Here is a 26982-nt window from a genome sequence, read left to right as displayed (position 1 = left end):
CGAAAAACATCGAAATGTAAAATGAAAAAAATAAATGAATTTATTAAGGTGAAATACAATTTTTATTACCTTTGATGCCAAGAAGAAATTAACAACAAAGCTATACCAGTCAAATAGTTAATCCAATCTCCTGGTTTGTATGATTTAAGTAATGTTTTTAGTTTTAGGCCCTTTCGTGAGTTTTTTTAGATCTTATAGCTGTTGGTTCCGGCTGCCGTGTGCGTAAAATGTCCGTAATAGCATTCTTCTCTTCGAGCGGCTTTTAAACTTTGAATTCATAAATTTTAAAATTAAATATTTTAAAATTTTTGAAAGTTTGATTTTTGAAAACTTTGTATTTTCTAAAACTGCTTTAACGCACCATAGGATTTCCACGGTTTAACCAACCGTTCCATTTATTATACCAATCTTCCACATTATTGGAGGTCCTAAGACATCTTTTCGACACATTTTCGAAAACTGACCACAAAGCGAGGGGAAAGAGTTGTCCTTTTGTTAGCTTACTTCCTACCGAAAATATAATTTTCAATTATGTAATCCACAAAATTGACGAGAACCTTTGGACAACTCATTCTCAATTCTTCGAGCACCATTGGAATATCTTGATGAGGCAAAAAGGTCAAGGCAACAACTTGCTTGTAAATGAGTTGTATTCGGTGAGCTTTCGAATATTTTGTCTAATGACCAGGTTGTTTTAGTTATCTGAAAAAAAACTTTGGTGATGTGTTAGTAAAACGGGGAAGCGAATGGATCTACAGTTTGCTTGTAAATTTATTTGGCATACAAATTCAAAGAGCTGCTCATGTTTGAAATAAGGAATCAACCGCTAGGTTTGAGTAAACGGGCAAACAAGTGGATCCCTTGTTTACTTACCGAGAGCTAGTTGGTATATAGATTTCAATAACTGCTCTTATTTAAAAAAAAAAAACCTTATTTTTTAGTAAACTTGGCTACCGAGTGGGCATTCGCTCTCAACCGACAGCAACCGGGAAATCAGAGCAATTTCAATCAATACCCAGAGTCGGTGACGGGAATAATGCGGAATGCATCAATGATTATGACGAATTTCTACTCAAAACTGTTTTCTGGTCATCAAATTCCTTTTGAGATTTAGCTGGCGGTGGTTTAAACGATGGAGACGGTGGTGATGATGCTGATAGTTCTCTGATTCTACGTAGTTCCCGATCTCGCAATGGCGGTATTGATATGAAACATGATGAAGATAGGCGCATGGTGATGTTTGATTTTTAATGGCACTAATATGAGCAACACGGTGCGATATCTAATTCTTCGTTTGTAAAACTCCGAAAAATCGATTCACCATCCGACATTTTATGAACTGGCCAAAGCAACGAAAGCTGAGAGAATGCGAAGACTGCACATCAAGAAGACTGGCAACTCTGTCCAGAATCTGGAGACAGTAACAGCAACGCGTGTAAAGGTGGTACTTCCCATAGTGATGCACACACCCATCTCGACAAACATATGACTACGCCTTAAAAGCCAACTATTAAAATCCTCTTTGAAAGGAGATTCCGGACAAACTGTGTCCGGGTGTCTTCCAAGGTTGTTCGGTGCTTCAGAAATTCCGACGGAAGTGAAGCGTTTGCCGATAGCAACGTAAAGTATTACCCAAATTCTTTTATTATTTGATATGGTTTAAGCGTCGGAATACCGTCTATTTCTTGAGCGAAACCGCTATATCTTCGTAACCCTTCGCCACACCTCTCCCGAGTCAGGAGGGATTCCTTCCAGGAAGGAAGGTTGTCCAACTAGCTGCTTTAGTTTCGATGATGCATTTCCTCGCGAAGTTTCTCAGCTTGCGGAAGTCGTTGAGTCTCGCCCTTCCAGAAATGGTGGCTTGCGGGGATTCAGCGAAGTGCTCGCAGAGCTCTGCTGTGGTCCTTAAAAGCCTTAGACACTTCGGAGCACCGCTGCACAACTCTTCGGGGGGATTATCGCTCGTCCTGAGGATGCATGGTTCCGCGGACCGACTGCCCAGGTAACCAATAAGTATGCAAAAGGCGTCTTAACGGCTACCTGATAAGCATTTAAGTCGTTTTGCATGCTATTATAAAGTCGCTTTTGGCAAAATATACGGGTGCTCTACTGCGGTGCCAATAAAATGCTGTTTTACTGCTGTTGTGCATTCCAAATTCTGATTACTGGCAAGAAGCTTTTAAACAGTTTTTTGAATGCTGATTAACTACAGATATGCATAAAGGATGCACATATACTGCAAGAAGAATCCGAAATGCAAATTATATGCTATTTGCATGCACTAATGCTTGTTGGTTACCTGGGTGATGCTGTTCCACAATTTATTAAGAGAGTGCTCCTGATGTGGATCCAAACTGTTCAGGAAGTCTTCCTCGAAACTTTTCCAGTCGGTTTTTTCGTATAACAATCGCCGGCGACGCGAGGCAGTTGGGGAATGCTATTCGGTATGTGGTTACGATCGAAAAATGATCACTGCTACAAGAATAACCGAGTTAGATCGATCGAGGACATTATTTAGCTTCTGATAAATGTCGAATTACGATCATTCAGGATTCCATGAGCTTCGTTTCTTCTACAACTTTTAAAATTTCATTGCCTCGACGGTTGGGTCGCCTACATCCCCATCCATCAATTTGACAGATGAGGTTTGATGCCGACTTGTTCGATCCACTATGGGATGTATATATCGACACCACTGTGCAGGGGACGGGAAAATTAATCCTGGTTGCTGCATTGGTCCTGGCAGCCAGCCCGATGATTTGATAAATATTGGCTCCGGTAGAGAGCTCCCATTGGTATTGATTTCCGAACCATGATGAAATATCGATATCCTTTGGAATGTGTGTCTCCTGGATAGCCAGAACAATTGTAGCCAGTGATGACGGCCTTGGGGCGTTGACATTCCATTGGATTGTCAGCGAACTGCGGTTCTGACGTTGCTCTACGATCGAGCCGGAGAACGAGACGGAGTCGTAATTTGGGTTAGTCGTAATTTGGGTTAGTCTTCCTCGCTTCGATATTTTTGGTAAGAAGAGTGTGAGCTGTGGACTGTTCTGTACATGTAATTTGTGTGGTTCAGCGGTGGTTCCCTCCAGAGTCCTTGCAGGTTTTGGAGTCGTTGCAGGCATTGCTACCGTACCCGAATCGCCCGCAACAGAAACACTGCAGTGGAGCAGGCGAGTATTCATCTTAAGTAGGCCCAAGTAAATGTGCAGTGGGAGATAAGATCCGACAAAAGAGAATTATACGTCTGACTTCGATGACATTTTGCGTTTTGAGTTCGTTTCGAGTTCTTTGCACTGTATCGAGGTACTATAAGATTCTCTGGGTGTTAAAAGGGAAAGGTGAGGTATAACCTCAATTGACTGAACGTTTTTACGCACTTCAACTTCAAAAGCTTCTCGTATACTGCCCGGGATGATATACGGAGGACATACTGAGAGCCATTCGGTTCTTTACTCTAGGTTATGTGTTTGGCGTTGATGGCCTATTTCACTGAGTTATAAAGAATGAAAGGGTCGGAGTGCAATATCTTTCTTCCTATCGGCATCCTCCACTCCGGACATTAAGAGGCTGAGTATCGATAATGTCACCGGTATTCATGAACCCTCTATTACTGTGATTGGCCGAGGGCCAACGGTTCCCCCTAGGGAGGGTTAAGTATCCAGTTTCTTCCGATAGATGATATCGGAAGAAACTCTGGGGAGCAGTGATATTTTCGGCCGGCGTCACTCGAACTCGTTCCGTCCTTGTTGTCGAACAGCTCAACGCTCCTTCATCTTCGTCATTCTCTTCGCCGGACGGCCGCTACCGGCCTTCCGCTCCACGCGCAGGGATGCCAGGATCCAGTAAACTGTACTCACAGGCAGGTTTTCGTCTCGAAAGAGGTCTACCGTAAACTTTTTTGCATGAAGACCATGCGTTTCGTAAAACCGTACAACACACTCGCGGAGTGCTTGCTGTTTCGACGCCATCTTCGATTGAACTGACAGCACCCGAGCGAAAAGAAATATGCCACCCATTTCTAGCGAGTCCATAGAGCAATTCTCTTGGAGAAAAAAAAATACGTTCTTTACTTTAATTATATATATATATATATATATATATATATATATATATATATATATATATATATATATATATATATATATATATATATATATATATATATATATATTAACAGATTAAGGCCGAAGTGGCCTGTGCCGTATACAAAAGATTCCTCCATTCCACTCGGTCCATGGCCGCGCGTCGCCAGCCACGCAGTCTGCGAAGGGTCCGCAAATCGTCTTCCACCTGGTCGATCCATCGTGCTCGCTGCGCGCCACGTCTTCTTGTACCGGTCGGATTGCAATTGAGAACCGTTTTCACCGGGCTATTGTCCGACATTCTGGCTACGTGCCCGGCCCACCGTAGTCGTCCGATTTTCGCGGTATGACAGATGGGCAGCTCCCCCAACAGCAGATGCAACTCATGGTTCATTCGCCGTCTCCATGTGCCGTCTTCCATCTGCACTCCACCGTAGATGGTACGCAGCATTTTCCGTTCGAAGACACCAAGTGCGCGTTGGTCCTCCACGAGCATGGTCCAGGTCTCGTGCCCGTAGAGAACTACCGGTCTAATCAGCGTCTTGTAGATGGTCAACTTCGTACGACGGCGAACTCTGTTCGACCGAAGTGTCTTGCGGAGGCCAAAGTAAGCACGATTTCCTGCCACGATGCGTCTACGAATCTCTCTGCTGGTATCATTGTCGGCGGTCACCAGTGAGCCCAAGTACACGAACTCTTCAACCACCTCGATTTCGTCGCCACCGATGCAAACTCGAAGCGGGCGGTTCTCATTCTCTTCTCGTGAACCTCTTCCTATCATGTACTTTGTCTTCGACGTGTTGATGGCAAGTCCGACGCGCTTGGCTTCTCTTTTCAGTCTGATGTAGGCTTCCTCCATCTTCTCAAAGTTTCGTGGAATAATATCAACGTTATCGACGAAGCCAAGTAGCTGAATGGACTTTGTGAAAATCGTACCACTCGTGTCGATCCCTGCTCTTCTTATTACACCTTCCAGCGCGATGTTGAATAACAGACACGAGAGACCATCACCTTGCCGTAATCCTCTGCGTGATTCGAAGGGACTCGTGAGCGTCCCTGAGACACGTACTTCACTAATCGCGTCAGTTTGTCCGGGAATCCGTACACGTGCATAATCTGCCATAGCTGATCTCGATCGATAGTGTCGTATGCGGCTTTGAAGTCGATGAACAAATGATGTGTGGGCACATTGTACTCGCGGCATTTCTGCAGTACTTGACGAAGAGCGAACACCTGGTCCGTGGTAGATCGTTTGCTCATGAAACCCGCCTGGTACTGCCCCACGAACTCTCTTGCAATTGGTGATAGTCGACGGCATAGTATTTGGGAGAGTACCTTGTAGGCGACGTTCAGCAGGGTGATTGCTCGGTAATTACAGCAATCCAGCTTATCGCCCTTTTTGTAGATAGGACACACGACACCTTCCATCCACTCCTCCGGTAAAATCTCCTCCTCCCAAATCTTGGTAATCACCCAGTGCAGCACTTTAGCCAGTGGTTCGCCACCGTGTTTTAGTAGCTCGCTTGGTGTTTGGTCAACCCCAGCGGCTTTATTATTTTTGAGCCGGCTAATCTCCTCCTGGATTTCTTGGAGATCCGGAGCCGGTAGTGTAATGTCTTCCGCGCGTGCTCCCAGCTGCGTTACCGTGCCATCCTCGTCGTCTGCTGCATCGCCGTTCAGGTGTTCTTCGTAGTGCTGCCGCCACCTCTGGATCACCTCACACTGGTCCGTGAGAAGATTCCCGTTTGTATCTCTGCACATGTCGGCCTGTGGTACCTGGCCCCTGCGCGAGCGGTTCAACATCTCGTAGAATTTCCGTATGTCTTTAGCGCGGTACAGCTGCTCCATCGCTTCGCGATCTCGGTCTTCCTGCTGGCGCTTTTTGGTCCGGAAAACCGAGTTCTGCCTGTTCCGTGCCTGTTTATATCGCGCCTCGTTCGCCCTCGTGCGGTGTTGCAGCATTCTCGCCCATGCTGCATTCTTCTCTTCGACTAACTGCTCGCATTCGCCGTCGTACCAGTCGCTTCTTCGGTCCGGGCCCACCGTACCTAGTGCAGTGGCTGCGGAGCTACCTATGGCGGATCGGATATCTTTCCAGCCATCTTCAAGGGCAACTGCGCCTAGCTGCTCTTCCGTTGGTAGTGCCACTTCCAACTGCTGCGCGTATTCTTGAGCCACTCTGCCATCTTGTAGTCGCTCGATGTTTAGCCGCGGCGTTCGGCATCGACGAGAGCTATGCACTGTCGAAAGTTTTGAGCGCAAGCATACTGCAACCAGGTGGTGGTCCGAATCTATATTCGCACTGCGATAAGTGCGGACGTTTGTGATGTCCGAGAAGAATCTACCGTCGATTAGAACGTGGTCGATTTGATTTTTTGTTACTTGGTCCGGTGATCTCCAGGTGACTTTGTGGATATCTTTGCGAGGGAAGAAGGTGCTTCGGACTACCATTCCACGGGAGGCTGCGAAGTTCACACATCGTTGGCCGTTGTCATTTGATACGGAATGCAGGCTGTTAGGCCCGATCACCGGTCTGTACATTGCCTCCCTTCCTACCTGTGCGTTCATGTCGCCGATGACAATTTTCACGTCTCGCAGCGGGCATCCGTCGTATGTCTGCTCCAGCTGCATGTAGAACGCTTCTTTCTCGTTGTCGGGTCTCCCTTCGTGTGGGCAGTGCACGTTGATGATGCTGTAGTTGAAGAAACGGCCTTTGATCCTCAACTTGCACATCCTTGCGTTGATCGGCTGCCACCCGATCACACGTTGGCGCATCTTGCCCAGCACTATGAAGCCGGTTCCCAGCTCGTTGGTTGTACCACAGCTCTGGTAGAAGGTAGCCGCTCGATGCCCGCTTTTCCACACCTTCTGTCCCGTCCAGCAAAGTTCCTGCAGCGCCACGATATCGAAGTTGCGGGGGTGATAATTTAATTACAGAAAGGTATTGAAGTCATTCTCATTTTTTATTAAACACTCGTTAGGTATCAACATCTTTGCTTCGTTCTTAAGAAGCAGATCAATAAAAAATCTGGCTTGGAAAATGTAATACTCGCGTTAAAACAAAGCAAAAAGTCGAGTACAACGCACCCTTAATCATCCTACCATTTGAGCTAATGCGTTGAATAGAGATAGCAGACACTGCTCTAACTAATGTGTTCAAATAGGTGGGATGAATAAGGTGCTAAGATGAATTAGAGCACAGTAACCCTACGAGGCACATAGTGGCATTATCATTCGTATATCTGATCCTGGTATAGAAAATAAATGCTTAAGGAAAATCAATTTAATAGTTATTTATCTATGTTAGTCGCACACACATGTAAAGGATCCCTACATTGAAAGGTTAAGTGTACTCTACATCAAGAAATCAGCAACGAACGCCGTATTTGTATAACAATCATCATGGCTACAATAATTCATTGGCTTTCAGATTTTTGTCGAATTCCCACGTCTTCGCATTCGTTCAACATCAGTGAATATTATGTATTTAAAAAACCGGCATTTATAGCTATTAGTAATAAAAAATGTGGAATGGATAACCACTCAAACCGAAGCGTAGATATTATTAGAATCGTTGTAGATGTTCGTATTTCTTGCATGAACTAGTCGTTTGGTAAAGCTGTCGACATCGATGATAAAATTCGTCCAAGCAGACAAAAGTCGCTGTCAACAGCTTCAGTCATGCTTTCAACCCTTAGCGGACACCACGCCACGGCACTGTTTCCCGCCCTCGAGTCAGCGCGTCGGATAACATTACTAACCAGGGGTTCCCCACATTTCTTTTCTTTCTTTTTCTCTCAATTGCACTTTTCTGAATTCTCACCCCCACACTCTAGATTCGCTCGGAGTTGAAAGGCTTCAAGGAACTAAAGTCACCAACATCACCAGTTTCGGATAGTACTACGACGGCAACTACCGATGCCGTTGGTTCGCAGGCTCAAGTTGCCGCACCCGGTGAAGTAGATGATAAAGCGACAGTCGCCGATCTGAACACTGATGAGAATGCACCGTCGGTAGAAACGGAACCGGAAGCAGCCATTTCAGCAAACGACCGGACACCCACGAAAGATGAGCACGATGATCCAATCGAGGAGGAACAGGAAAAGTCTTCCGAAACTGAAACCCTCAGCGAAGAAGATTCCTCGCAGAGCTCCAATAAGGCATTCTCGAGTTCGCCCATTACCGCAATGGTTGATTCGGACACCGGTCCAGAAACTCCGATTCCACCGCCTAAGGCATCGACACCAACTCCCACCGTTATTACCACCGCTGCAACGACAACGATTTCCAGTATTTCTACAACCGGATTGGGTACAAAGGGCCATAAAACCGTCGATACTATACACGCGAAGACCAGTGAAAAGGTAGGGGAAAAGGCAATGGAAAAAACGAGCAAAACCTTGGATGAGAAACAAACCGGAGCTTCCAGCAGTGGTGTGTTGAATAAGCCACCACTAAAGACCTACGGGACAGCGGCTGCTATTCTGGCAAATGCTGAGAATAATGCTGTTAAATTTGCATTTAGTACCATCATTAGGGAGGTGGAAGGAGAAAAGCTTCCTCTGATTCCCGCAGATGGTAGTATCGCAAGCACTTCAGCGTCGACAGTCCCCAACAAGGATGTCCCTGTTCCAATAACTTCTAAACCACCCCATTTGCTGCTAGCAGAAGCTAAACCAACCACGTCGATGGTACATACGACGTTACCGCGGAGTAATCCTTCGACCAGTGCTGCATCTGCTCCGATAGTCGTAACACCTACCACAATAGCCAATGTAACAGTATCCAATCCCGCAATTCAACAGTCATTAGCACCAAAGAGTGCAAAAATGATCAATGTTCAGGATGAGATTGTAGCGACAGTTATTAACAAGTCGGCCATTGCGGCAGCCACTACGGCAACAGCGGTTTCTGCCGCTGTTTCCTCTACCATCCCCGGTAGTGGAGGTATTTCGCTGTCGGGCGCTACATCTACTACTACCTTGGCAGCACTACGCGCAGAGAAAAAACTTACAGGAGACAAGAAAATTGAAAAGGTTAATCCCACGGGTAAGTTGGCAGCAGTGACGGTTGCACCTGCGGAGAAGAAACTGTCCTCCACCACATTAACACCAGCTCAGAATAAACTGCTGAGCAAAGAAGCACTATCCATCAAATCGATCTTTGAGTCGAGTGCAGCACGATTGGAAGAGAAGAATTCCGATGTTTACGAGTTCAAGGACGTCGAGTTTGAGCTCGAAGCTACCACTACTGGGACGGCTCCAAGAAAGCATGTTTCCGAGGTACCGCCAGCTGAAGTGGTTAGTTCGCTGACACCGGCGCTGTTGCCGGAGGAGAAGAAAATTGGGAAGAAAAATCCGATAAGGAAGATCGGTGATCCGTTGGGGTTATTGGACAAAAAAGCGAAGAAGATTTCACCTATCAAGGAAACTGATAAACTTAAACTGGTTAGACGGGAAAAGGAAAGGGATCTGGAGAAGGAGAAACTGTTGCTCAGTGAACTGGAGGGGGCTGCCGCTACATTTAGCAGCACTTTAGCAACTCCCGAGAAATCTTCGCCGTACTTCGCGGGTTTTTCATCTGCCACCAAGAGCGAAAACATTTCGTTTGATGTGGTGCGAAAGTCACCAAGTTTCACCGCTGTCTCGCATCGCGAAGAAAAGATTTCTGTTCTGGCCACGGAAGATCAAAAGCCTGAACCTTCAAAGTTGGCCGCTGTTACAAAAGGTATATTCACACCAGTAATGTCCCCTACTGGTTCCGAGGCATCGGGCATCGACAATACTAAGAGCCCAACAAAGATGGAGGAAAAACTGAAGGAGGAACCTACTCTCGAAAATTGTAAAAAATATTTCAATGACATGAACTTCGAGTTTGATGCGCCGAAAGTCGAGAAACCTCCTTCCATTGCAGATAAGGTATTGAAGGCGCTTGGTCACCAGCAGCAGGGTCACGTAAGTAGCGTGAAATCCGAATTCCCGAAATATATCATTCCGATTGCGCACCACAAGCATTCTCCGATTATTCCACTTGAAACCGTAGTCAGTTGTGCTCCAGTAGCTGGCGTTCCTCTTAAAGTAGAAGCATCTAACTTCGCCGCTGTGATTCCTATCAAGAGCATTCACACCGAACCACCCAAAATAGAAATCAGCAGCATCATTTTGAAAAAGGAGGTCGATGTGACCAGGCCGATTCCGATGATCACAAAAATGCTGCCTATTTTCCCATGTAAACCAGAAATTTTACCGCCGACGACCTGCACCAAAAGTCAGGATCTAACCGAATCCATCAAAAAGCTTGAAACATCCAGTCTGGTCCAAGCAGATTCATCCCGTTTCACTCATCACGACGAAGATAGTACCGATAGCAACGATTCTGAACATCGGCTGGTAATCGAAGATCCGGAAGCACTTGATTCAATCAATCCAAATCAACAGACCGATTTCGAAAAACTGATCAAGGTGGAAGTCGAAGAGAAGACGCATCTCACACAAACTGAACTCCACACGGCCGCTTCTGCTGCGGCAGTTGCCGCCGTTGCCTGTAAGGAGCGGCTAGTCTTCAAGACCGAATTGCACGACATCAAAGATGAATCGACAAGCTTCACGGTAACCCATCCGGATACGAAGAAGGGTAAACAGCAGAGTATCTTGGAAACTATCATCCAAAGCGAGTTGAATACGGTCGTCAATCGAGGCATGATTTCGCATGGTTATCTGACACTGAAAGACCAGCAGGATTCCTTCGCTCAAAACGAACTCGAACGACTACGTCGCGAAGAACAACTTCAACAGATGCAGCAGCAGCAACAAGCTCAAGCCGTTGGCATATCCCTATCGACCGATCCTGCTGACAAACTTCAACAGCAGCAGAAACACAACAACGAATCACTCTCGATGTTGCTTTGCGAGGAAACTATACCCTGTTCACCTGCACCGGTTTGCGGTGTTTCGTCGGCTGCAGCGCAAAAAGAGTCCACCAAGGTATACGTGGAAACGGGAACTTCCTTCCTACAGCCACAGAACATTGCCCCGGATCTGAAGCCGGTACCGATGGATTTGGAACCGAGCACAGACCAAATTGCGCTTGCCATTGGCAGAAAGCAACCGACGGATGCTAGCGATACTCCGAACAGTTCACCAAGAGATTCAATCAGTCAGGATGAAAGTAAATATTGTTTGGAAAATAGCTTTCCGCGTTAGTTAGTTTAATTGTGGTTTTGTCTTTTCTAGATCAAGAAACGGAAGCTTCGCCCGCTAAAAAGCGCAGACAGCGGAAAGCTAGCGAGGAACCTACCAACAAGCGAAGGCGAACTGGTACTGGTATGACGTCAAGCAGCGGTTATGGTTCGAGGGGCAACAATCGGAACGTGGGTAACAATGGTAAGTGTTATGTACCTTGATACCTCGTTGGTTACAGCGTCATTTCGCCAATGCCGGCGTATCGTAGAGCTTCATCTTTGTCGGTCTTGGGTGGCGTCCTTCCAGTTCCCAAGCACATTCAGGGATCCCAGGTCCTCTGCGTATAGCCAACGTGTTCGTGACCCCCGCGAAGTCGGCGTCCTCTTTCTGGCTTCCTGCTGAATATTGTTTTTGCAATTCTTTCTTCCAACATTCGTACCACATGTCCAGCCCATTGCAGTCTGCCGTATTTTATCTGTTCAACAATATTCGCTGTTTTGTATACTTGGTACAACTCATGATTCATGCGTCACTCCATTTTCGCTGAACGACAGGGATGATCAGTGTCTTGTATAAGGCATATTTTGTTGACGTTTGCCGATTACGGGAACTAAGCTTGTTACGTAGACCGTAAAAAGCCCTGTTGGCAGCTGCAATACGCCTTTTTACCTAACGGGAACATCGTTGTCGCAAGTCACAAGTCTACCAAGATAAACAAATTCTCGATCACTTCAAACACGTCACCATCAAGCACTATCTCGGAACCAACACCACTAGACCTGCCTCTCTTTTTACCTGCGACCATGTACTTTGTCTTGGCTAAGTTGATGACTCAGCCTATCCTCGCAGTCTCCCTCCTAAAATGCCTCTTTCACTACTCAACGATCGATTCCAATTGCATCAATATCGCCCGCAAAACCAAGGAGCACATGCGACCTTATAGTTCCCTTCCTTTGCACGCCAGCTCTCCCGATAGCTCCTTCAAGAGCAATATTGAACAGCAAACTTGAAAGTGCTTCGCCTTGCATCAGGTCACAAATGAGGTGTAGATCTCATCTGCAATTCGAATACTTGATTTTGAATCATCTAACGTCGCACGTATCAGTCCAATCAGTTTCGCCGGAAAACCATGTTCTGACATAACCTGCCACAACTCATTTCTTTTCACTGAGTCGTACGCCACCTTAAAATCAATGAACAGATGGTGGATCTGCAAGTTGTACTCCCGGACTTTATCTAGGATCATCCGCAGGGTGAACATCTGATCCGTCGTTGATCGGCCCTCACGAAAACCAGCCTGGTATTCGCCGACGAAGCGGTCTTAGTCTGCTAAACAGGATACGCGACAGTATTTTGTACGCCGCGTTCAGGTGAGATATCCCCTGTAATTGGCGCGCTCCAGTCTGTGCCCTTTCTTGCAGTTTGGGCAAATGAGTCCGTCCAGCCAACTAGCAGGCAATTTTTGGTCCGCCCATATTCTTAGAATAATGCGGTGGATTATTTGGTGCAGTTGCTCACTACCGTGTTTGAGAAGTTCAACCGGGATCACGTCCTTCTCAGCGGCTTTACCAGTTTTCAGCTCACGTATAGCGTTCTTAGCCTCGTCTAGTGTTGGTGGATCCACAGCTTGTCCGTCATTTTTAATACTTATCCTGTTCCTGGATACACTTTCGCCCTTCAACAAAACTTCGAAATGCTCCTTCCACCTGGCAGCCACCATTGTTTTGTCTGTCAGCAAATTTCGCTCTCGGTCATTTCACATAATGGACACTGGCGCTGATTTATTGTTGTTAGTTGCTGCTGCTGCTCAGTTGCTACACCTTCAGCCGAAAACGATGGATATTGAATTGCATCGTTCTGTTGTTTCTTGGACTCGTGACGCTGGATAATTGTGCACGAATCTTTGTTACTACGAGATAATTATCTGAGTCGATGTTTGGGTCTCTGAAGTTTCTCAATGACGTCGAAGAAATGCCGTCAATCTACCAGTACGTGGTCTATTTAGGAACAAGTACTGTCACTTGGGTGTCTCCAGGTGTGCTTTCGGATATCCTTACGTGCAAAATAGGTACTACTGCTTGCCATCCCCCTAGCAGCAACGAAAGTTACATGCTGCAGGCCTTTATCATTGGTGGCAAAATGAAGGCTCTGTGTACCAATAATCGGGTGAAAGAGCTGCTGCCTTCCAACCTGTGCGTTAGCATCTCCGATGACTATTTTAACATCTTGTCTTGGGCAATCTCCGTAGGCTTTATCTAAGCTCTCATAGAATACGTCCCTCATATCATCGGGCTTGTCGTTAGTTGGCGCCTAAATACTGATCAGTCTGTAGTTGAAGAACTTGCCCTTAATTCATAACACACAGCTCCGATCGTTTATCGTCTTCCACCGAATAACCACTGGCGGCTCCAAGGGGGGGGGTACGTGCCCCCCTGTTCGACCAGAAACTGTTTTGGTAAAAAAATATTTGCATTTTCCTACTTCAACATGCTAATATTCTAGAAGTGATCAACAAGGTGATCAGTTTGTTTTGTTCTTTTTAAAACTTTTTTAACCAAGTAAAAGACAAATTTGGTAACAAACGTAATCTCGAATTTTTGCTAGTAACAAGCAAAGAATAGTTTTACTAGGATTGTGGTACCGGTAACGAAAATTCGTGAATCCCGACGGGCTCGTTGTTGTCCATCTATAGGACTGTGAGTCCCGTTTTGCGAGTCGCGGTTTTATTGAATATTACTAACGTAGAGTTAAAACTTGAGAATCAAAATGCCATCGCCTGCAGAAATCTATCCGGTGGCAACCGAAGTTAAATGACTCACTCATTAGTAGAATAACGCAGTATAAGTAAACAGTGTTTACACTATACGTAGAAACCGCCTTCAACTGTGCTAGTTCGGCTACAATCGCTAATTTGCTGCACAGACTGAGAGTTCCCGAGTACCTCTGTAGGATTCTGAGGAGCTACTTTCAGAACCGACAGCTGATCTACGAAACTGATGCCGGAAAAAGAAGTTAACCGAAACAGCGGGCGTTCGTAGTGTTCAATACTCTGCCCAACTCTTTGGAATGCTATGTACAACGGAGTGCTGTAGCTGAGCCTCCCCAGGGCCGTGAAGATTGTCGGTTTTGCGGACGACGTGGTGCTGCAAGTGATCGGCGAATCACTAAAGGAAGTAGAAGTACTCACAACGGAGGCGATAGATGTTGTGGAAGATTGGATACACGATAAGTAGCTGACGTTAGCTCACCACAAAACCTAAATAGTGTGGATAGGTACAGTACAGCAGGGTTCAGTTGGAGAGTGTATCATAAACTCTACGCAGGAAGTTAGACAACTGGGAGTAATGATAGACGACCGGCTAAGCTTTAATAGCCACATCGACTACGCATGCGGAAGGGCCGTAAAAGTGATTTCGGCACTATCTCGGATCATTCCCAACAATTATGCGGTCAACAGCAGTAGAAAGCGACTACTGGTAGGACCTCCATGGGTGACAGTACAGTAAACAGCACGTTGAGGTTGATGGCCATGCTGGTGTCTCCCGGGTCAAACTATCTCGTCAGAGGCAGCCTACGTGATAGCTAGAACGATTCCCATAAACCTTCTATTCGAAGAAGATAGTGAGTGTAATAGGGATCGAGGCACGAGAGGAGTCCGTAAACAAGCCCGAGCTGATACCTTAAGCAAGTGGCAACTTCAGTGGGATAACGCAGTAAACGGTAGATGGACACATCGACTAAGTCCATGTCTGTCGGTGTGGATGAATAGAGCGCATGGTAAAGTGAACGTCCACATGACACAATTCTTGTCTGGGCACGGCTGTTTCAAGAATAGATTCTGCCACGCGAGATCGCCGTACTGCATCGCGTGCAGTGATGCAGAGGAAACGCCTGAGCACGTGGTTTTCGAATGCTCGCGATTCGAGCAAAAGCGAAACGAAATGAGAACCATTGTCGATGAGGACGTTAACATGAACCATATTGTCCAAAGCATGTGCGTGGTGACAGAAGTAGCGACCAGCAATGTAGCAGTACACGGCTTCGGGTCATCGAGGCACCGATGAACCGAAAGTTACACTTCAACCGTAATCGCCGGACCGACCTTGGCACTCTACAAGTCAGTCTGCTGAAGAGAGAGAAGATCTTCCTCTGCCGGGGAACTCTTCGTCGAAGTAGGCAATATCCACCGTCGGGGACTATTCCAAGTAGTCCGTAGCGAATCGCTGGCTTGAATCGTCGGGGCACCAGCGAACCGGGCGCAATCCTCCACCCAGAATCGCCGGACAGACATCGGCATTCTGTCGGGCTGCCTCGAAGCAAGAATAATGCGTCCGTCAATGGTTTCAGGAGTCATTCTTTCGTCGGGGAACTGATCAACGCAAAGAAGAGCGCATGAATAATTTCATGCCGTGCAGGACTGATATGGCGATTATGAGACCAGCGAACTAGCATGACCAACTAGACCTGGAATCCAGTGAAGTGCATGAGCACAGCCTCCCCCTGAAGTAGTCATTTCAAATGGAATCCGGTGGATCAGGCAAATGTCTTTCGACTCCTTGGTAGAGGTTTGAGAACTAGGGTTCAGAGCTCTCAACAGACTGACCTTTATTAAATATGGTTGAATCAACACATGTACTTGGACTTGTGCTAGTTGGTCCCTGATTTCGTTTTCTGCGGTTATTCTAAAAATACTAGCTCAAATATGAATACTGGGACGATGTTAGTCAGAAAAATTGCCCCATGACATCAAACAGAATTTCTATTTGTGTAATCAGTGAAAGTAAATTGAAAATTCATTGAGATGTTGAAATTTCTTTAAATTTAAATTTGATTTTAAAGCAAGTATTCAATTTGATGTTTCGTCGAGGAAAATAAATCAACAAAAAAGCGCAACAAAACGAGAACAAACTTTGATATCTTATCATAAGCTGAATTTAAATTTGAAGCTAATATTAAAATATGATTTCGTTTTTTTTTGTAAATGCTTTCTGTATTGCTAACAGACCTGCTTTAGTGAAACCCTTCATGTCGCCCATTGTATCCTGATCGATTGCGTAAAATTGGGCTTGACTATCTGGAAAACAAAAACTTTCACCACGTGTTCTTTGTGTTAACAAAATCAATAGCGAAATGGACTCCCTGACGATTAGTAGAGAAAAAAGAATCACTAGCATTCAAAGATGGTGTGATTCGTCTAACTATTCGTATATCTCTAAATACGAATGTTAAGAAATAAATTTCCAAAATTCGAATTTTTTTGTCAGAAAGATGTGCCCCCCTTTGCCAGCCGGCTGGAGCCGCCTATGCGAATACCTCGCTTCATCTGCTTCCCGATCAATATGAAACCAACACCATATTCTGCTCTTTCGCCACCGCTGTAGTAGATGTGGTACCTGAATGAAGTGTTCGCAATGGGGTCCACTGCTTTGAATTTGCGTTCTCCGGTTTTCGGCCATCGTACTTTCTGTATCGCTGCCACGTGCACGCCAACATTACGCAGTTTGCGAGCCAGGAGCCCTGAGCGCGTGTGTTCATTCAAAGCTCTTACGTTTTAAGATCCGAGTTTCCAATCGTTATCCTTTAGTCGTTACCGGGTCGTTTGCCATAAATCCAGTTCGTTTTTTGCTCTACTCTTGCTGTTTGTGATGTTTTGGGACTACCTTATCGGGGTCGCGCTACCTATATCCGGCTGGTGGGGCTGCCACCTTAGGTGTAGCTGGCGCGAAGCAGCGTTTCTTATTTAATCGATGGATGCCAGCGTCAGACGCTGTTTGAGCCGCACCTCCCGGTGAACAGACCCTTCGGGTACGCACCTCATCACTTCGCTAATGACATAAGGACAGCAGTGCCCAGACTGCGCTCCCATTTGTCATCTTTCGACCCGTGGAAGCGTGAGGTGGGAACTTGTAAGGACGCTCCTTTTTTCCTTCAACTCGCCATTGCAACCCAAATGTCGATAAATTATATTTGTTGAAAGACCCATCCAAAAAATGTCCCTTTCCGCAGCTACCGACAGCGAGGACAACTCCGACTCAATGGCGTTCCAGCGTGGTGGTTCGATTGGTGCACAGTCTATTGGCGCGATCGGGTCCCCCAGCGGAAAATCCAGTCGACCCTGTCAGTACAATTTCCTCGTCAATTTGGGTAAGTTTCCGATTTACGTTTACTACGCACCGATTTATCTAACTAATATTCTCGCTTCCAACGCAGATCCAGCCCTGAACAGTGCTCAGCGGATAGCGATATTGAAGAAGAAAATTCAGGAACTGCGTAAAACTTACAACGTGATCAAAGCCGAACTAGCGAGCATCGATCGTCGGAGGAAGAAACTTCGGCGCCGAGAGCGGGAAAATAAGAAGCAAGCCAAGATAGCCGCTTGCGGCAGTACTAGCTAGGCTGGTGCTCTCTTCGTACCATTGTAATCGTGGCAATTTTACATTCAGTGTTTAATTTTATTATAATTATTATGATCGTAGTCTCATTTTATTGCATAGTGATTAGTAACAGTTAGAAGTTGAGGTTCTTGTTCTAAAAAAATATTAATCAACTTGAAGCCCTAGAGTGATTAGGCTGTAAGGACATATTTTTCTTGGCAAACTGTAAAAAATACATTCTAGGTGTCTAATTGTAAGAATATTGATCAATTGTGTAGTTTGTATAGTATGTTGAGATTAGGCAAGTGAATTGTGATGCTCAAACAGAATGAAGTTTCTTCGCGTTTGGTCCAAACAGCCTACAGTTCTAGTTCTTAGACAGATGATTTATAACAGAAACAATACATACAGAATTGGGATGGAAAATTTATTTCAAAAATAAAGAAATAAAATGTAGCAGCTCTTTGACAGTAATGTGCTGAAATTGATTCTTAACTTGTAAATGTAGAGCAATAACAGAAACAATTGCATTGTTCCAAGAGTGATAATTCAACAGGAACATCAGTGACCTAGCACACTTTTCAGTAATCAACAAGATTGGAGAATTTATTACTGATGAGAACACTGAAACAGAGAGTTCAATCTGAAACTTTTTCTTATCTTATATATTGCATACACTCATCACAAGATACTGTACATGGACCTGTATTTAAATCGCATTTCTATTTTCGCCATAATCGGTTTTATACCGCACCAGAGAACAGAAAGCGTTCGATTACAAACTTTCTTTACCATTCGTGTTGAAACCAAAAACAGTTTCCATGAACGGTTATGATTCATTGACAAAAATCACAGGACACATCTAAACTCTACTGTGTACTTACGAAGTACAAATTTGAAGCATTAAAAGTAGTATGGTTTTCCATTAAATTGGAGCATTTCTTTTTAATATCTTTTTAAAACATCCGAAAGCAAAATATTTAGATAAGTTCCATCGTCCCAGTAACGTTAACAAATGGGGCGGTCATCATGTTGGGTTCGACGAACCAATACATGCTGAATAATTTATGTGCATCTTATCGGCTGAAACTCGTAACGAATTCTCAGAATTAGAGTGTAAAGTCAAAACTGCTGATGAACAAAAAGAGACCGATTGTTTTGTAAAAATCGCGACGGTGAGCCACAATAAAGTTTATATTAATATTTCGTAGAGCCTCTAATGTACACTGTTTCTTTAGAAGTTTTTTTACACAGTTACGATAACGGAGAAAATTTTGAAGCTGTATACGATGCTTAAAAATGATGAGCCGTCAACAAACTGCTCGAATAAAAAGGTTGAGTTTTCAGGACGGAAAAGCTGGTTCTATGGTTTCATCCGCAAGCATTTAATAAGGAGGTGAAAGAAGAATGTGCTTCTGCAGACAAAGACAGATGAATTCGTAATAATTGAACGAGAATGTACCCCCGGTCATATTTTTAATGCGGATGAGACTGGATTATTTTGGGAAAAAAAGCCAAGCCGCTCGTATATTTCGAAGGTCGAAAAGTCAGCATCAGGTTTTAAAGCAGCAAAGGTTCACATCACCTTACTGTTCTACTGTAATGCTTCGGGTGAAAGGCTATTGAAACTATTATTGCTGAGTAAAAATTCCATAGGTGTTGCGGACTTGGTGGTTTAGAAGGGTATAAGGTCTAGGATTCGCTCCAAGCAAGCGATGCGACCTGTAAAGCATAGTTTATTAGGTAATAGTTACGTTAGTTTTCGAGTACATGGTCACTCGAACTCTAGGTAGCCGGCTACCGAGAGTATCCTGTTTTCTAAACAAAAGCAATTTGAACTCCACACAGCCGACCGTGGGAGTGTTTCCTAGAAAAGCTGATCTTATCTGCATAACGGGCCGGATCACTATTTATTGCGACAGTATATAGACAAATTTCTTTATTCTCTACGATATATTTATTTGGATGATTTTACGACCAATGATGTCGAGGAACTGTTGAAAGTTCCGGTTATAGTTGACGAATTTCTTGTTGAGTTCGTTCATGAAACCGAGTCGTTTGAGGTGGTCGAATATACAGAAATTGATATTAAGTAGTTAAAAGAAGGTATTAAAATGGGTGATTTCTTTTAACTAACGATCCCTTTATTGAAAGAGGAATCTCGTTTTGGAATGATCTGAAATATTGCGAGTAGTAATGTACCGTTGGTAAAAAATCCATCTTCCCGGGATTTTGGTTATGAATTTTAACCGGGTTTTTCCCAAATCATTTAAACCCGGCCGAAACATGGATTTTTCGTTTTATCGAATTTATGATGTTCATTTAATGTTTTTTTAGGAATCTACATTTTGGCGACCAGAAATAAAAGTCACAAAAAAAATTGCTTTGAAAAACCCACTTCAAATATCTTAAGAAATAGTGAGTAATATGCAGAAAGATAGTAGCCTGGACATTCATCATTCCTATGCACCACAATCAAAACTCTGGGGTAGACTTGGGTGGAAAACCCAGCTCCTACCAGCAGAAGGCAAAGGATTCTTCAGATTTCCTTTCGATCATGTCCATATGAGTCTTCCTAGTCCTAGTTTTCTGTTCTGAATTTATAACTGATTCGCTCTTGAATACCTATACGTCTTTCAATTTTATTGCTTTCGTTTTTCTTAGTCTTAAATTTGCCGAAAATAGCCAACAAAAGCGATACCCTCTTACAAATTGCATCCCAAATTCTTTCGGAATCAATTACATCAGTAACGATAAAAAGATATTTAGTACGTTTAAGCAAATTCACAGTAAGAAACGCAATATTTTTAGACTTATCTTTTGGGACGTGATGAAAAGCTGACATATCACTTATTAACCAACAATTGTGAGATCATCGATCAGATGATAAATTAATCGACAAAGACCTGAAGTCTGAATTTTCAGATTTAAGCAAATCTGACAATAATGCTCATGAATCAAAAAAAAATTTAATTTGGAATTTGGACTCGCGGACGCAGGGACGCGTCCGGACAGGTCGGAGAACTTCACGTAGTTCTGATTCCTTCATATATCACAAACTGGATACACGCAATGCTTAGCAACCGACATCTGTGCTGATCGTTAAGACAAGTAGAGATAAGGAAACCGAGTGTCTGCGGATGTCCTTAAGGTTCCACTTCAATGGCACCTTGTCGCCGATGGATTTCCGCGTATGGTTTCGCCGATGATCATCATATAATGATCACCGGTATTTGCATTAACATACTTTTTGATGAGATGCAACAAGCCTTATATGATGTTGAGCAATGGTGTCTTCATGTTGGACTATCAGTTAATCCAAATAAAATATCAACGGTGCTTTTCACGCAACGAAGGATTACAACCGGAGCTCGTCTATTGCAGTTGTTTGATTCTGAAATAGTTGTCGCTGATCATGTTAAGTACGTTGGGAAAATTCTTGACTCAATACTTGATTGGACAGCTCACATCGTTTTCAGAATCAAGACAGCTTGCATGGCTTTCGGCCAATGTAGCCGAACTTTCGGCAAATATTGGGGACTCAAACAGACATGGATCTACACAACAATTGTTAAATCAATACTGGCATACGGGTGCCTTGTTTGGTGGCAAAAAGGAGAAGTTATGACAATCCAATCATAAGTTAAACCTTCTTCAGAGGATGGTTTTGATGGCGATGACTGGTGCGTTCTCGACAGCACTTACTGCTGCTCTAGAGGCACTTTTAAAAATAAAACCACTACATGTGTTTCTGAAACAAGAAGCACTTTCTTGTGCATACCTTCTTAAGGTTACTAGGCTCTGGAACAGTAACCCAATAGATCGTACAACTAGCCATGCAAGACTGTGGCCCCAAATGGTTACTTGGGATGAGTAAACACTTGGTCTCAGTGACCTTACAATCGCATGTAGTTTTCCATTTAAAACTTTCATTGCGAGGATTGCCCCTTTGCGAGAAATGGCTGTCTGGCTGGATAAAGCAACAACTTGGACAATATGTAGTTTGTTATACTAACGGTTCTTTGTTGGATGGCCAAGCCGGTGCTGGAGTCTATTGTCGTGAAATGAGATTAATCCAATCGCTTGGTATATACTGTACAAATCTTTACGATTCGGTGTGGTGCACAATCAGCACTTTAACGGGGAATTTACGGTAAAAGAATCTATTTTTGCTCTGACAGTCAGGCTGCCCTGAAAGCACTTAGTTCGACAGATTCGAGATCGAAATTAGTAAACGCGTGTTGAACATAAGTCGAAGAATTTCAAACGCTATCTACCTTCTATGGGTACCCGGTCACTCCGGCATTACTGGAATTGAATGAGCCGACGAATTGGCTAGAGCGGGCGCCTGGCTTCGTTGGTCCAGAACCAGTTCTACCACTTTCGATAAGTTGGATAAAGCAGGAGATTCGCTCTTAGGCTGCATCCAAACATGCCAACCATTGGTGTAGGTTGTAAACTTGCGCTCAAACAAAAACTTTATTGTCGGATGCGAGTCCGGAAATGTCGATGAATTTTCTGCATTTTCCCAGCACAATCGCAGTATTCTAGTCAGGACACTGAATGGACATTGCAAACTCAATTATCACATGGATACTATTCAGCGTGCTGAGTATTATTCGTGAGATCTTTGCGAATCCACTTACGGAACTTCATATGATTTGATATGTAAATGCCCTGCAGTAATGTAATTTCATATCCGAGCTTTTAATTCTACATACATAGATGAACCTATGTACGGAGAGATGAAACTCAAGGATATGCTATTTTTCCCAAACCAGAGTTATTAAAGCCGTATTTGAATGACAATATCTCTTCATTCTGTCATCTCAATATCCCCTCGGGAGTGTCGATATATCCGCTCACTGCCTAAATAAAAATTTTAAATCCCTCTGGGGGTTGGAAGTTTTATTCCTACCATTGTAGCATCTACAGATCGTTAGCATCCTTCCGGGAATGCAGAATGCTGTTTTAATTGTTCTGTGACGTTATTTTCCTTACCCCTAGCCTTACCACTTCCCCAATCCTTCCCATCAGGGAAATGATGAAAAGACATCATGACAAAGCACAAAAGCTCCGATGAACATGTGGAACGTGCCGTTTGAGCCAGTCGCTACTGATTCCTAATTCATACCACGAAGATAAGATTCTGATTTTGCCTAAGATAATGATTCTGATTTTGCCAAGCTTATTTATTAATAAAAACTGAAGGCACAGTGAAGAAAGTGTGTTTTCCTTGGTATTTTCTCTAAATTCCAGTCTAATTTTTTTTAAAGTAAATCACTTTTATTAAATATCTTTTAGTTAGTATTTAGCGTTTCGGATTCTCCTCATCAGTAACTAGCACCTTCTTGGCAGAGTTAAAAATATTCAAATTCATTGGATGAAAATTAATCATATACAGCCGCATTCATTTTCAATATTCAGTGACGCAGCTGAAAACGTCAAACGAACAAACCGCCCATTCATCCATGCAGATTTTCATTCGTCTCCGATTATTACACGAAGCGACCGTGCAGCAACGAATCAAACGCGTCAAAGTAGGCCCTGGCACAATGCAAGCGATGATGATTGATGTTTCATATGCTTTACTCGCATTTGAAAACATTTTCCTAGATAATTAGTGAAATGAATATATTGTACGATGTTCAACTGAATGAATAAGGATAGATATTTGATTGAATATTTTTCTATTCACCGCGAGTCGCATCAGGTTCATTTTCAGCCGTCAAAAAGCTTCGATTATTTTTAACTCTGCTTCTTGGTACTAGTTAGAGTAAAAAGGTATAATACGCCCCACCGGAACAAAATGCCTCACTTCGATTCCCAGGATTCTGAATTATCTAAAAAGCAAAAATGACTGATAACAGTATCGTTTCATGCAATCAAGGTACTATGTTAGTTTGGTATTTTTAATATGTTGCAACACAATATACACAATAGTTTCAAAAGAGCTACTTTAATGTAAGCTCCCACTTTTTCCAATAGCATTACAACCAATTAGAAACAGTCGGGTTCGATAGAACTATTTCAAGTAGTTTACTAGAATATTATAGTTACTATCTTAGTTTTAGGCTTGGCTTAAAACTATGTGTGTGTGTGTGTAGAATTATTCATGTATTCACAACAGCTCGTCACCGGCCACCGGTCACCGATTGCTGTGGGGCATACCGTCCTCTTGTTGTGGGGCATATTACATTTTCACCGGGGGCATTTTGCTCTGGGGGAAAGAAAAAACTAGAATTTAGGCATCTTTGAAAAATGTTTAATAGTACTTGTATCAGGATGTTTTTAATAAAAAATGAAACGGGTACTAATTTCTAACTAGTATAACAATAAATTAGAGTAGTTAGTGAGAAGATCATAGTGTCGAATGGTGAAATATAGCTATTTTTGCTAAGGGGGGTGTATTAAACATGTTTACCTTAGATGCTAAATCTAAACTGGTACCAAAATTGGCACTAGTTAGACGGTAAATCCAAATTGTCATACGTCTTGCATGAACATAAACGACTGGCTTGTCCCGAGCGATGTCTCGGATGTCGGACACTTTTATTAAATATCTTTTAAATTGCAATTAAATTTTTTCACTCGGCACAAAAATACTTTTCCAACTCTTTGACGATTCGCAAATTCTACTTTTAAAATTAAATTCACGATTTTTATAACAGAAATTATATTTTGCTTGTATTTTGACAGCTCCGTATATCATATGACCATTTTGGTCGCAGCCCAATGTGTCGTTTTATCGTTAAAAAACGTTTAATATAAGTCGTAAGTTCCTCGGGTCGACATTCGCGTATGGGATCAATTGTATTTTTAACAGCACGGTGCTACAGTGATTTTGTACTTTTCAAGAGACCTAGTGTAGGTTGTAGATCTCATCAAATGCAACACAAAACAATGTATGAAAAATGTTGTATACCCTCAAAATCTTGATTTATAGCAAAAAAAAAACGATTTTTCAAAACTTTCGGTACTAATTTTTTTTTTCGTGATCATTTTTCAACCGATTTTAATATTTTTGGGTGTTTTGGAAAGAAGAATAAATTTCCTTTCCAACGGCAAAATAATGATAATTTTCATATTGTTGTCCCAAAACCGCATAGTATTTTTAACAAAAGAACATAACACAGCATATCGTTGGAAAGATCATTTCTTTTTCTTTCCAAAACGCTCAAAAAATTTAAAATTGGTTGAAATTTTTTTTTGCTATAAATCAAGATTTTGAGGGTATATTGAATTGATAAAACATGGTTTTGTGTTGTATTTGACCAGACCTACAACCTTTACTATATCACTTTAAAAATACATTCATTTATTTTTATTTTGTAGTACCGTGTAGTTTGTTCATATCCATCCCAATCTACATCATCGAATTTCCATTTTTTGGCGTCTGGTTGTCTACGGAGGGGTAGCATTGTATAGTATCCCGATTTGTAATTTTATTGAGCACGATAACCTGTTAGTAGGGGAGACTGAGGAGACTTGATCCCCTTTTTTATTTTTCAATCCTACTCCGTGGAAAGATACAAAAACTATGTATTTTTTGTAGTTTTATATTGTTTCTAGGGTTGACTGATAATCATAAAAAAATTACATGGAAATGTTATACTGGACATGAGCTATGAGCATTTTTGGAAAACAACAAAAAACTGGAAAATTCTTTGATTAGTGGAGACTCGATCCCTAATTTGGGGACACTTGATTATTTTTTTGAAAACGTGTTTAAAAGAGCATGTAGGGTAATAAGCCTATTTTTACCCTTTTTCTATTATCATCCTACCCATCTGAAGCCTTTGGTTAGAGCAGCGCCTGCCATCTTTGCTCAACGCATTGGCTCAAATGGTGTTGCGATAATTGAGGTACTCGATTGGAGTTTTTGCTGCGCTCAAACAGAAGATTTTCACCATTGTCAAGACAATTTTGTTATTATATTGGCTCTTAATAAGAGGCGAATGACCTTAAGGCTGAAACCTCTATAATCGAAATAAAAAATGGCTCCTAATAACAAAGCAAAGAAGCTGAAATAATAAAATTAATAATGAAATAATGTGGTTCCCTCCCTAATAGGACAAAAATAGGTACCTAACCCCATTCAATGTTATAAATGTATTGTGGTATTGATTAAATTGTTGTGATTACATATTATTATTTTTGTTACTACATATTACGCATCTCTCACAAGATTTTTTTACGAATTCCCCAAATCTCTGCGCAATTATTTGAAAGCTGTCGTTATTATACTGTAGTAAACAATTACAGTTAAGTTTCTGTACGATGAAGCGTTCATTTTTGACAGTATTTTTTGTTATTGACTTGACAATGACTTTAATTGTTCTGGTGTGAATTTGGTTATTTTCAGTGGAGTGTATGAAGCATGGCGAAGTGGATCAAATCTCCACAAATTTGAAGGGATCAAGTTGACCCATAGCATCTATTTCAGCAAACTTTAGTACAAGTATAGTTGAACAAAAAAATCAGCTCAATCATAGCGTATTCATATAATTGACATTCTCCTGTAATTCTGTATGCAAAAGTATAGTATGTAGTGGGTGACTTTATCAATTGTATAAAAGTTTGAAAATTTAGAAAATAAATCTTCTTTAGTTCTTGAGATTTTTTTTCTTTGAATCGGTAAAAATTCGGTAACACATGTCACATTTATTTTTTTGTGTTAAAGAAACTTATGTTTAGATAAAACTGCGCAACTTTCTAGTATATTCGATTAATGTATTCTGATCCGCTTTTGAGCTACAATGATGGGATAAAGTCTCCCCGGGGATCAAGTCTCCTCAGTCTCCCCTACAGACTTTGCATCAGGTCAAGGAAATAGAAGGGAAATTATCACTTCCGATAGGGTCCTAGCTGATATACTCGTTTAACGAGCCAATGATAGCGCTGCTCGCAAGTGATACGTCAATAAACGAGGCGCAGTTGTTGCGTAGAAAATATTTTTCAGAATCGGCCCAAAATTTGTTTTCAACAGAGGCTCAAAACGATGGTCCAAAATACGGTTTGTCAACGGTTCAAAATAAAAATTGGTGGACTAAAATTCGAAAAAAGCGCTTTAGAAAAGCAAAGATGAAGCCGCACATCTTAATCTGTAACATGGCCCAACTTACGTAGCCAAACCGTATCTTTTCAGATTTTTTTTCATGACTTCCTAATGTGCTCCATAATACTTCTGTTACCCAATATTCCACACACACACATTACCCATAACGATTTTTTCTGAAAACCCGCTTCTTTTCTCTCCCTATTCAAACCAAAATACCCTTCGTCGTCCATGCCGGTCAATTTCAATCATAGATTTTTTAATCCTTCAGTTCGGTTTCA

At 42.7% G+C, this 26982-nt stretch overlaps 1 protein-coding gene across 3 annotated transcripts in view; it reads left to right on the top strand.

Moving 5' to 3' along the window:
• The window catches only part of LOC131688508 (AT-rich interactive domain-containing protein 4B), a 31435-nt gene extending 12862 nt beyond the window's left edge, over nt 1–18573 (top strand). For all 3 annotated transcript variants that reach the window (XM_058972804.1, XM_058972803.1, XM_058972801.1), the window contains exons 5-8: nt 7925–11255; nt 11321–11470; nt 17276–17413; nt 17480–18573. In XM_058972804.1, coding sequence (XP_058828787.1) covers nt 7925–11255; nt 11321–11470; nt 17276–17413; nt 17480–17664 — 3804 coding nt within the window. In that variant the 3' untranslated portion in view covers nt 17665–18573. The remainder of the gene's footprint in view (nt 1–7924; nt 11256–11320; nt 11471–17275; nt 17414–17479) is intronic.
• The last annotated feature ends 8409 nt before the right edge of the window (nt 18574–26982 follow it).

This window comes from Topomyia yanbarensis, chromosome 3, assembly GCF_030247195.1.
Source record: "Topomyia yanbarensis strain Yona2022 chromosome 3, ASM3024719v1, whole genome shotgun sequence".
NCBI classification, from domain to species: Eukaryota; Metazoa; Arthropoda; class Insecta; order Diptera; family Culicidae; genus Topomyia; species Topomyia yanbarensis.
This window is presented reverse-complemented; position numbering and strand designations above follow the sequence as displayed.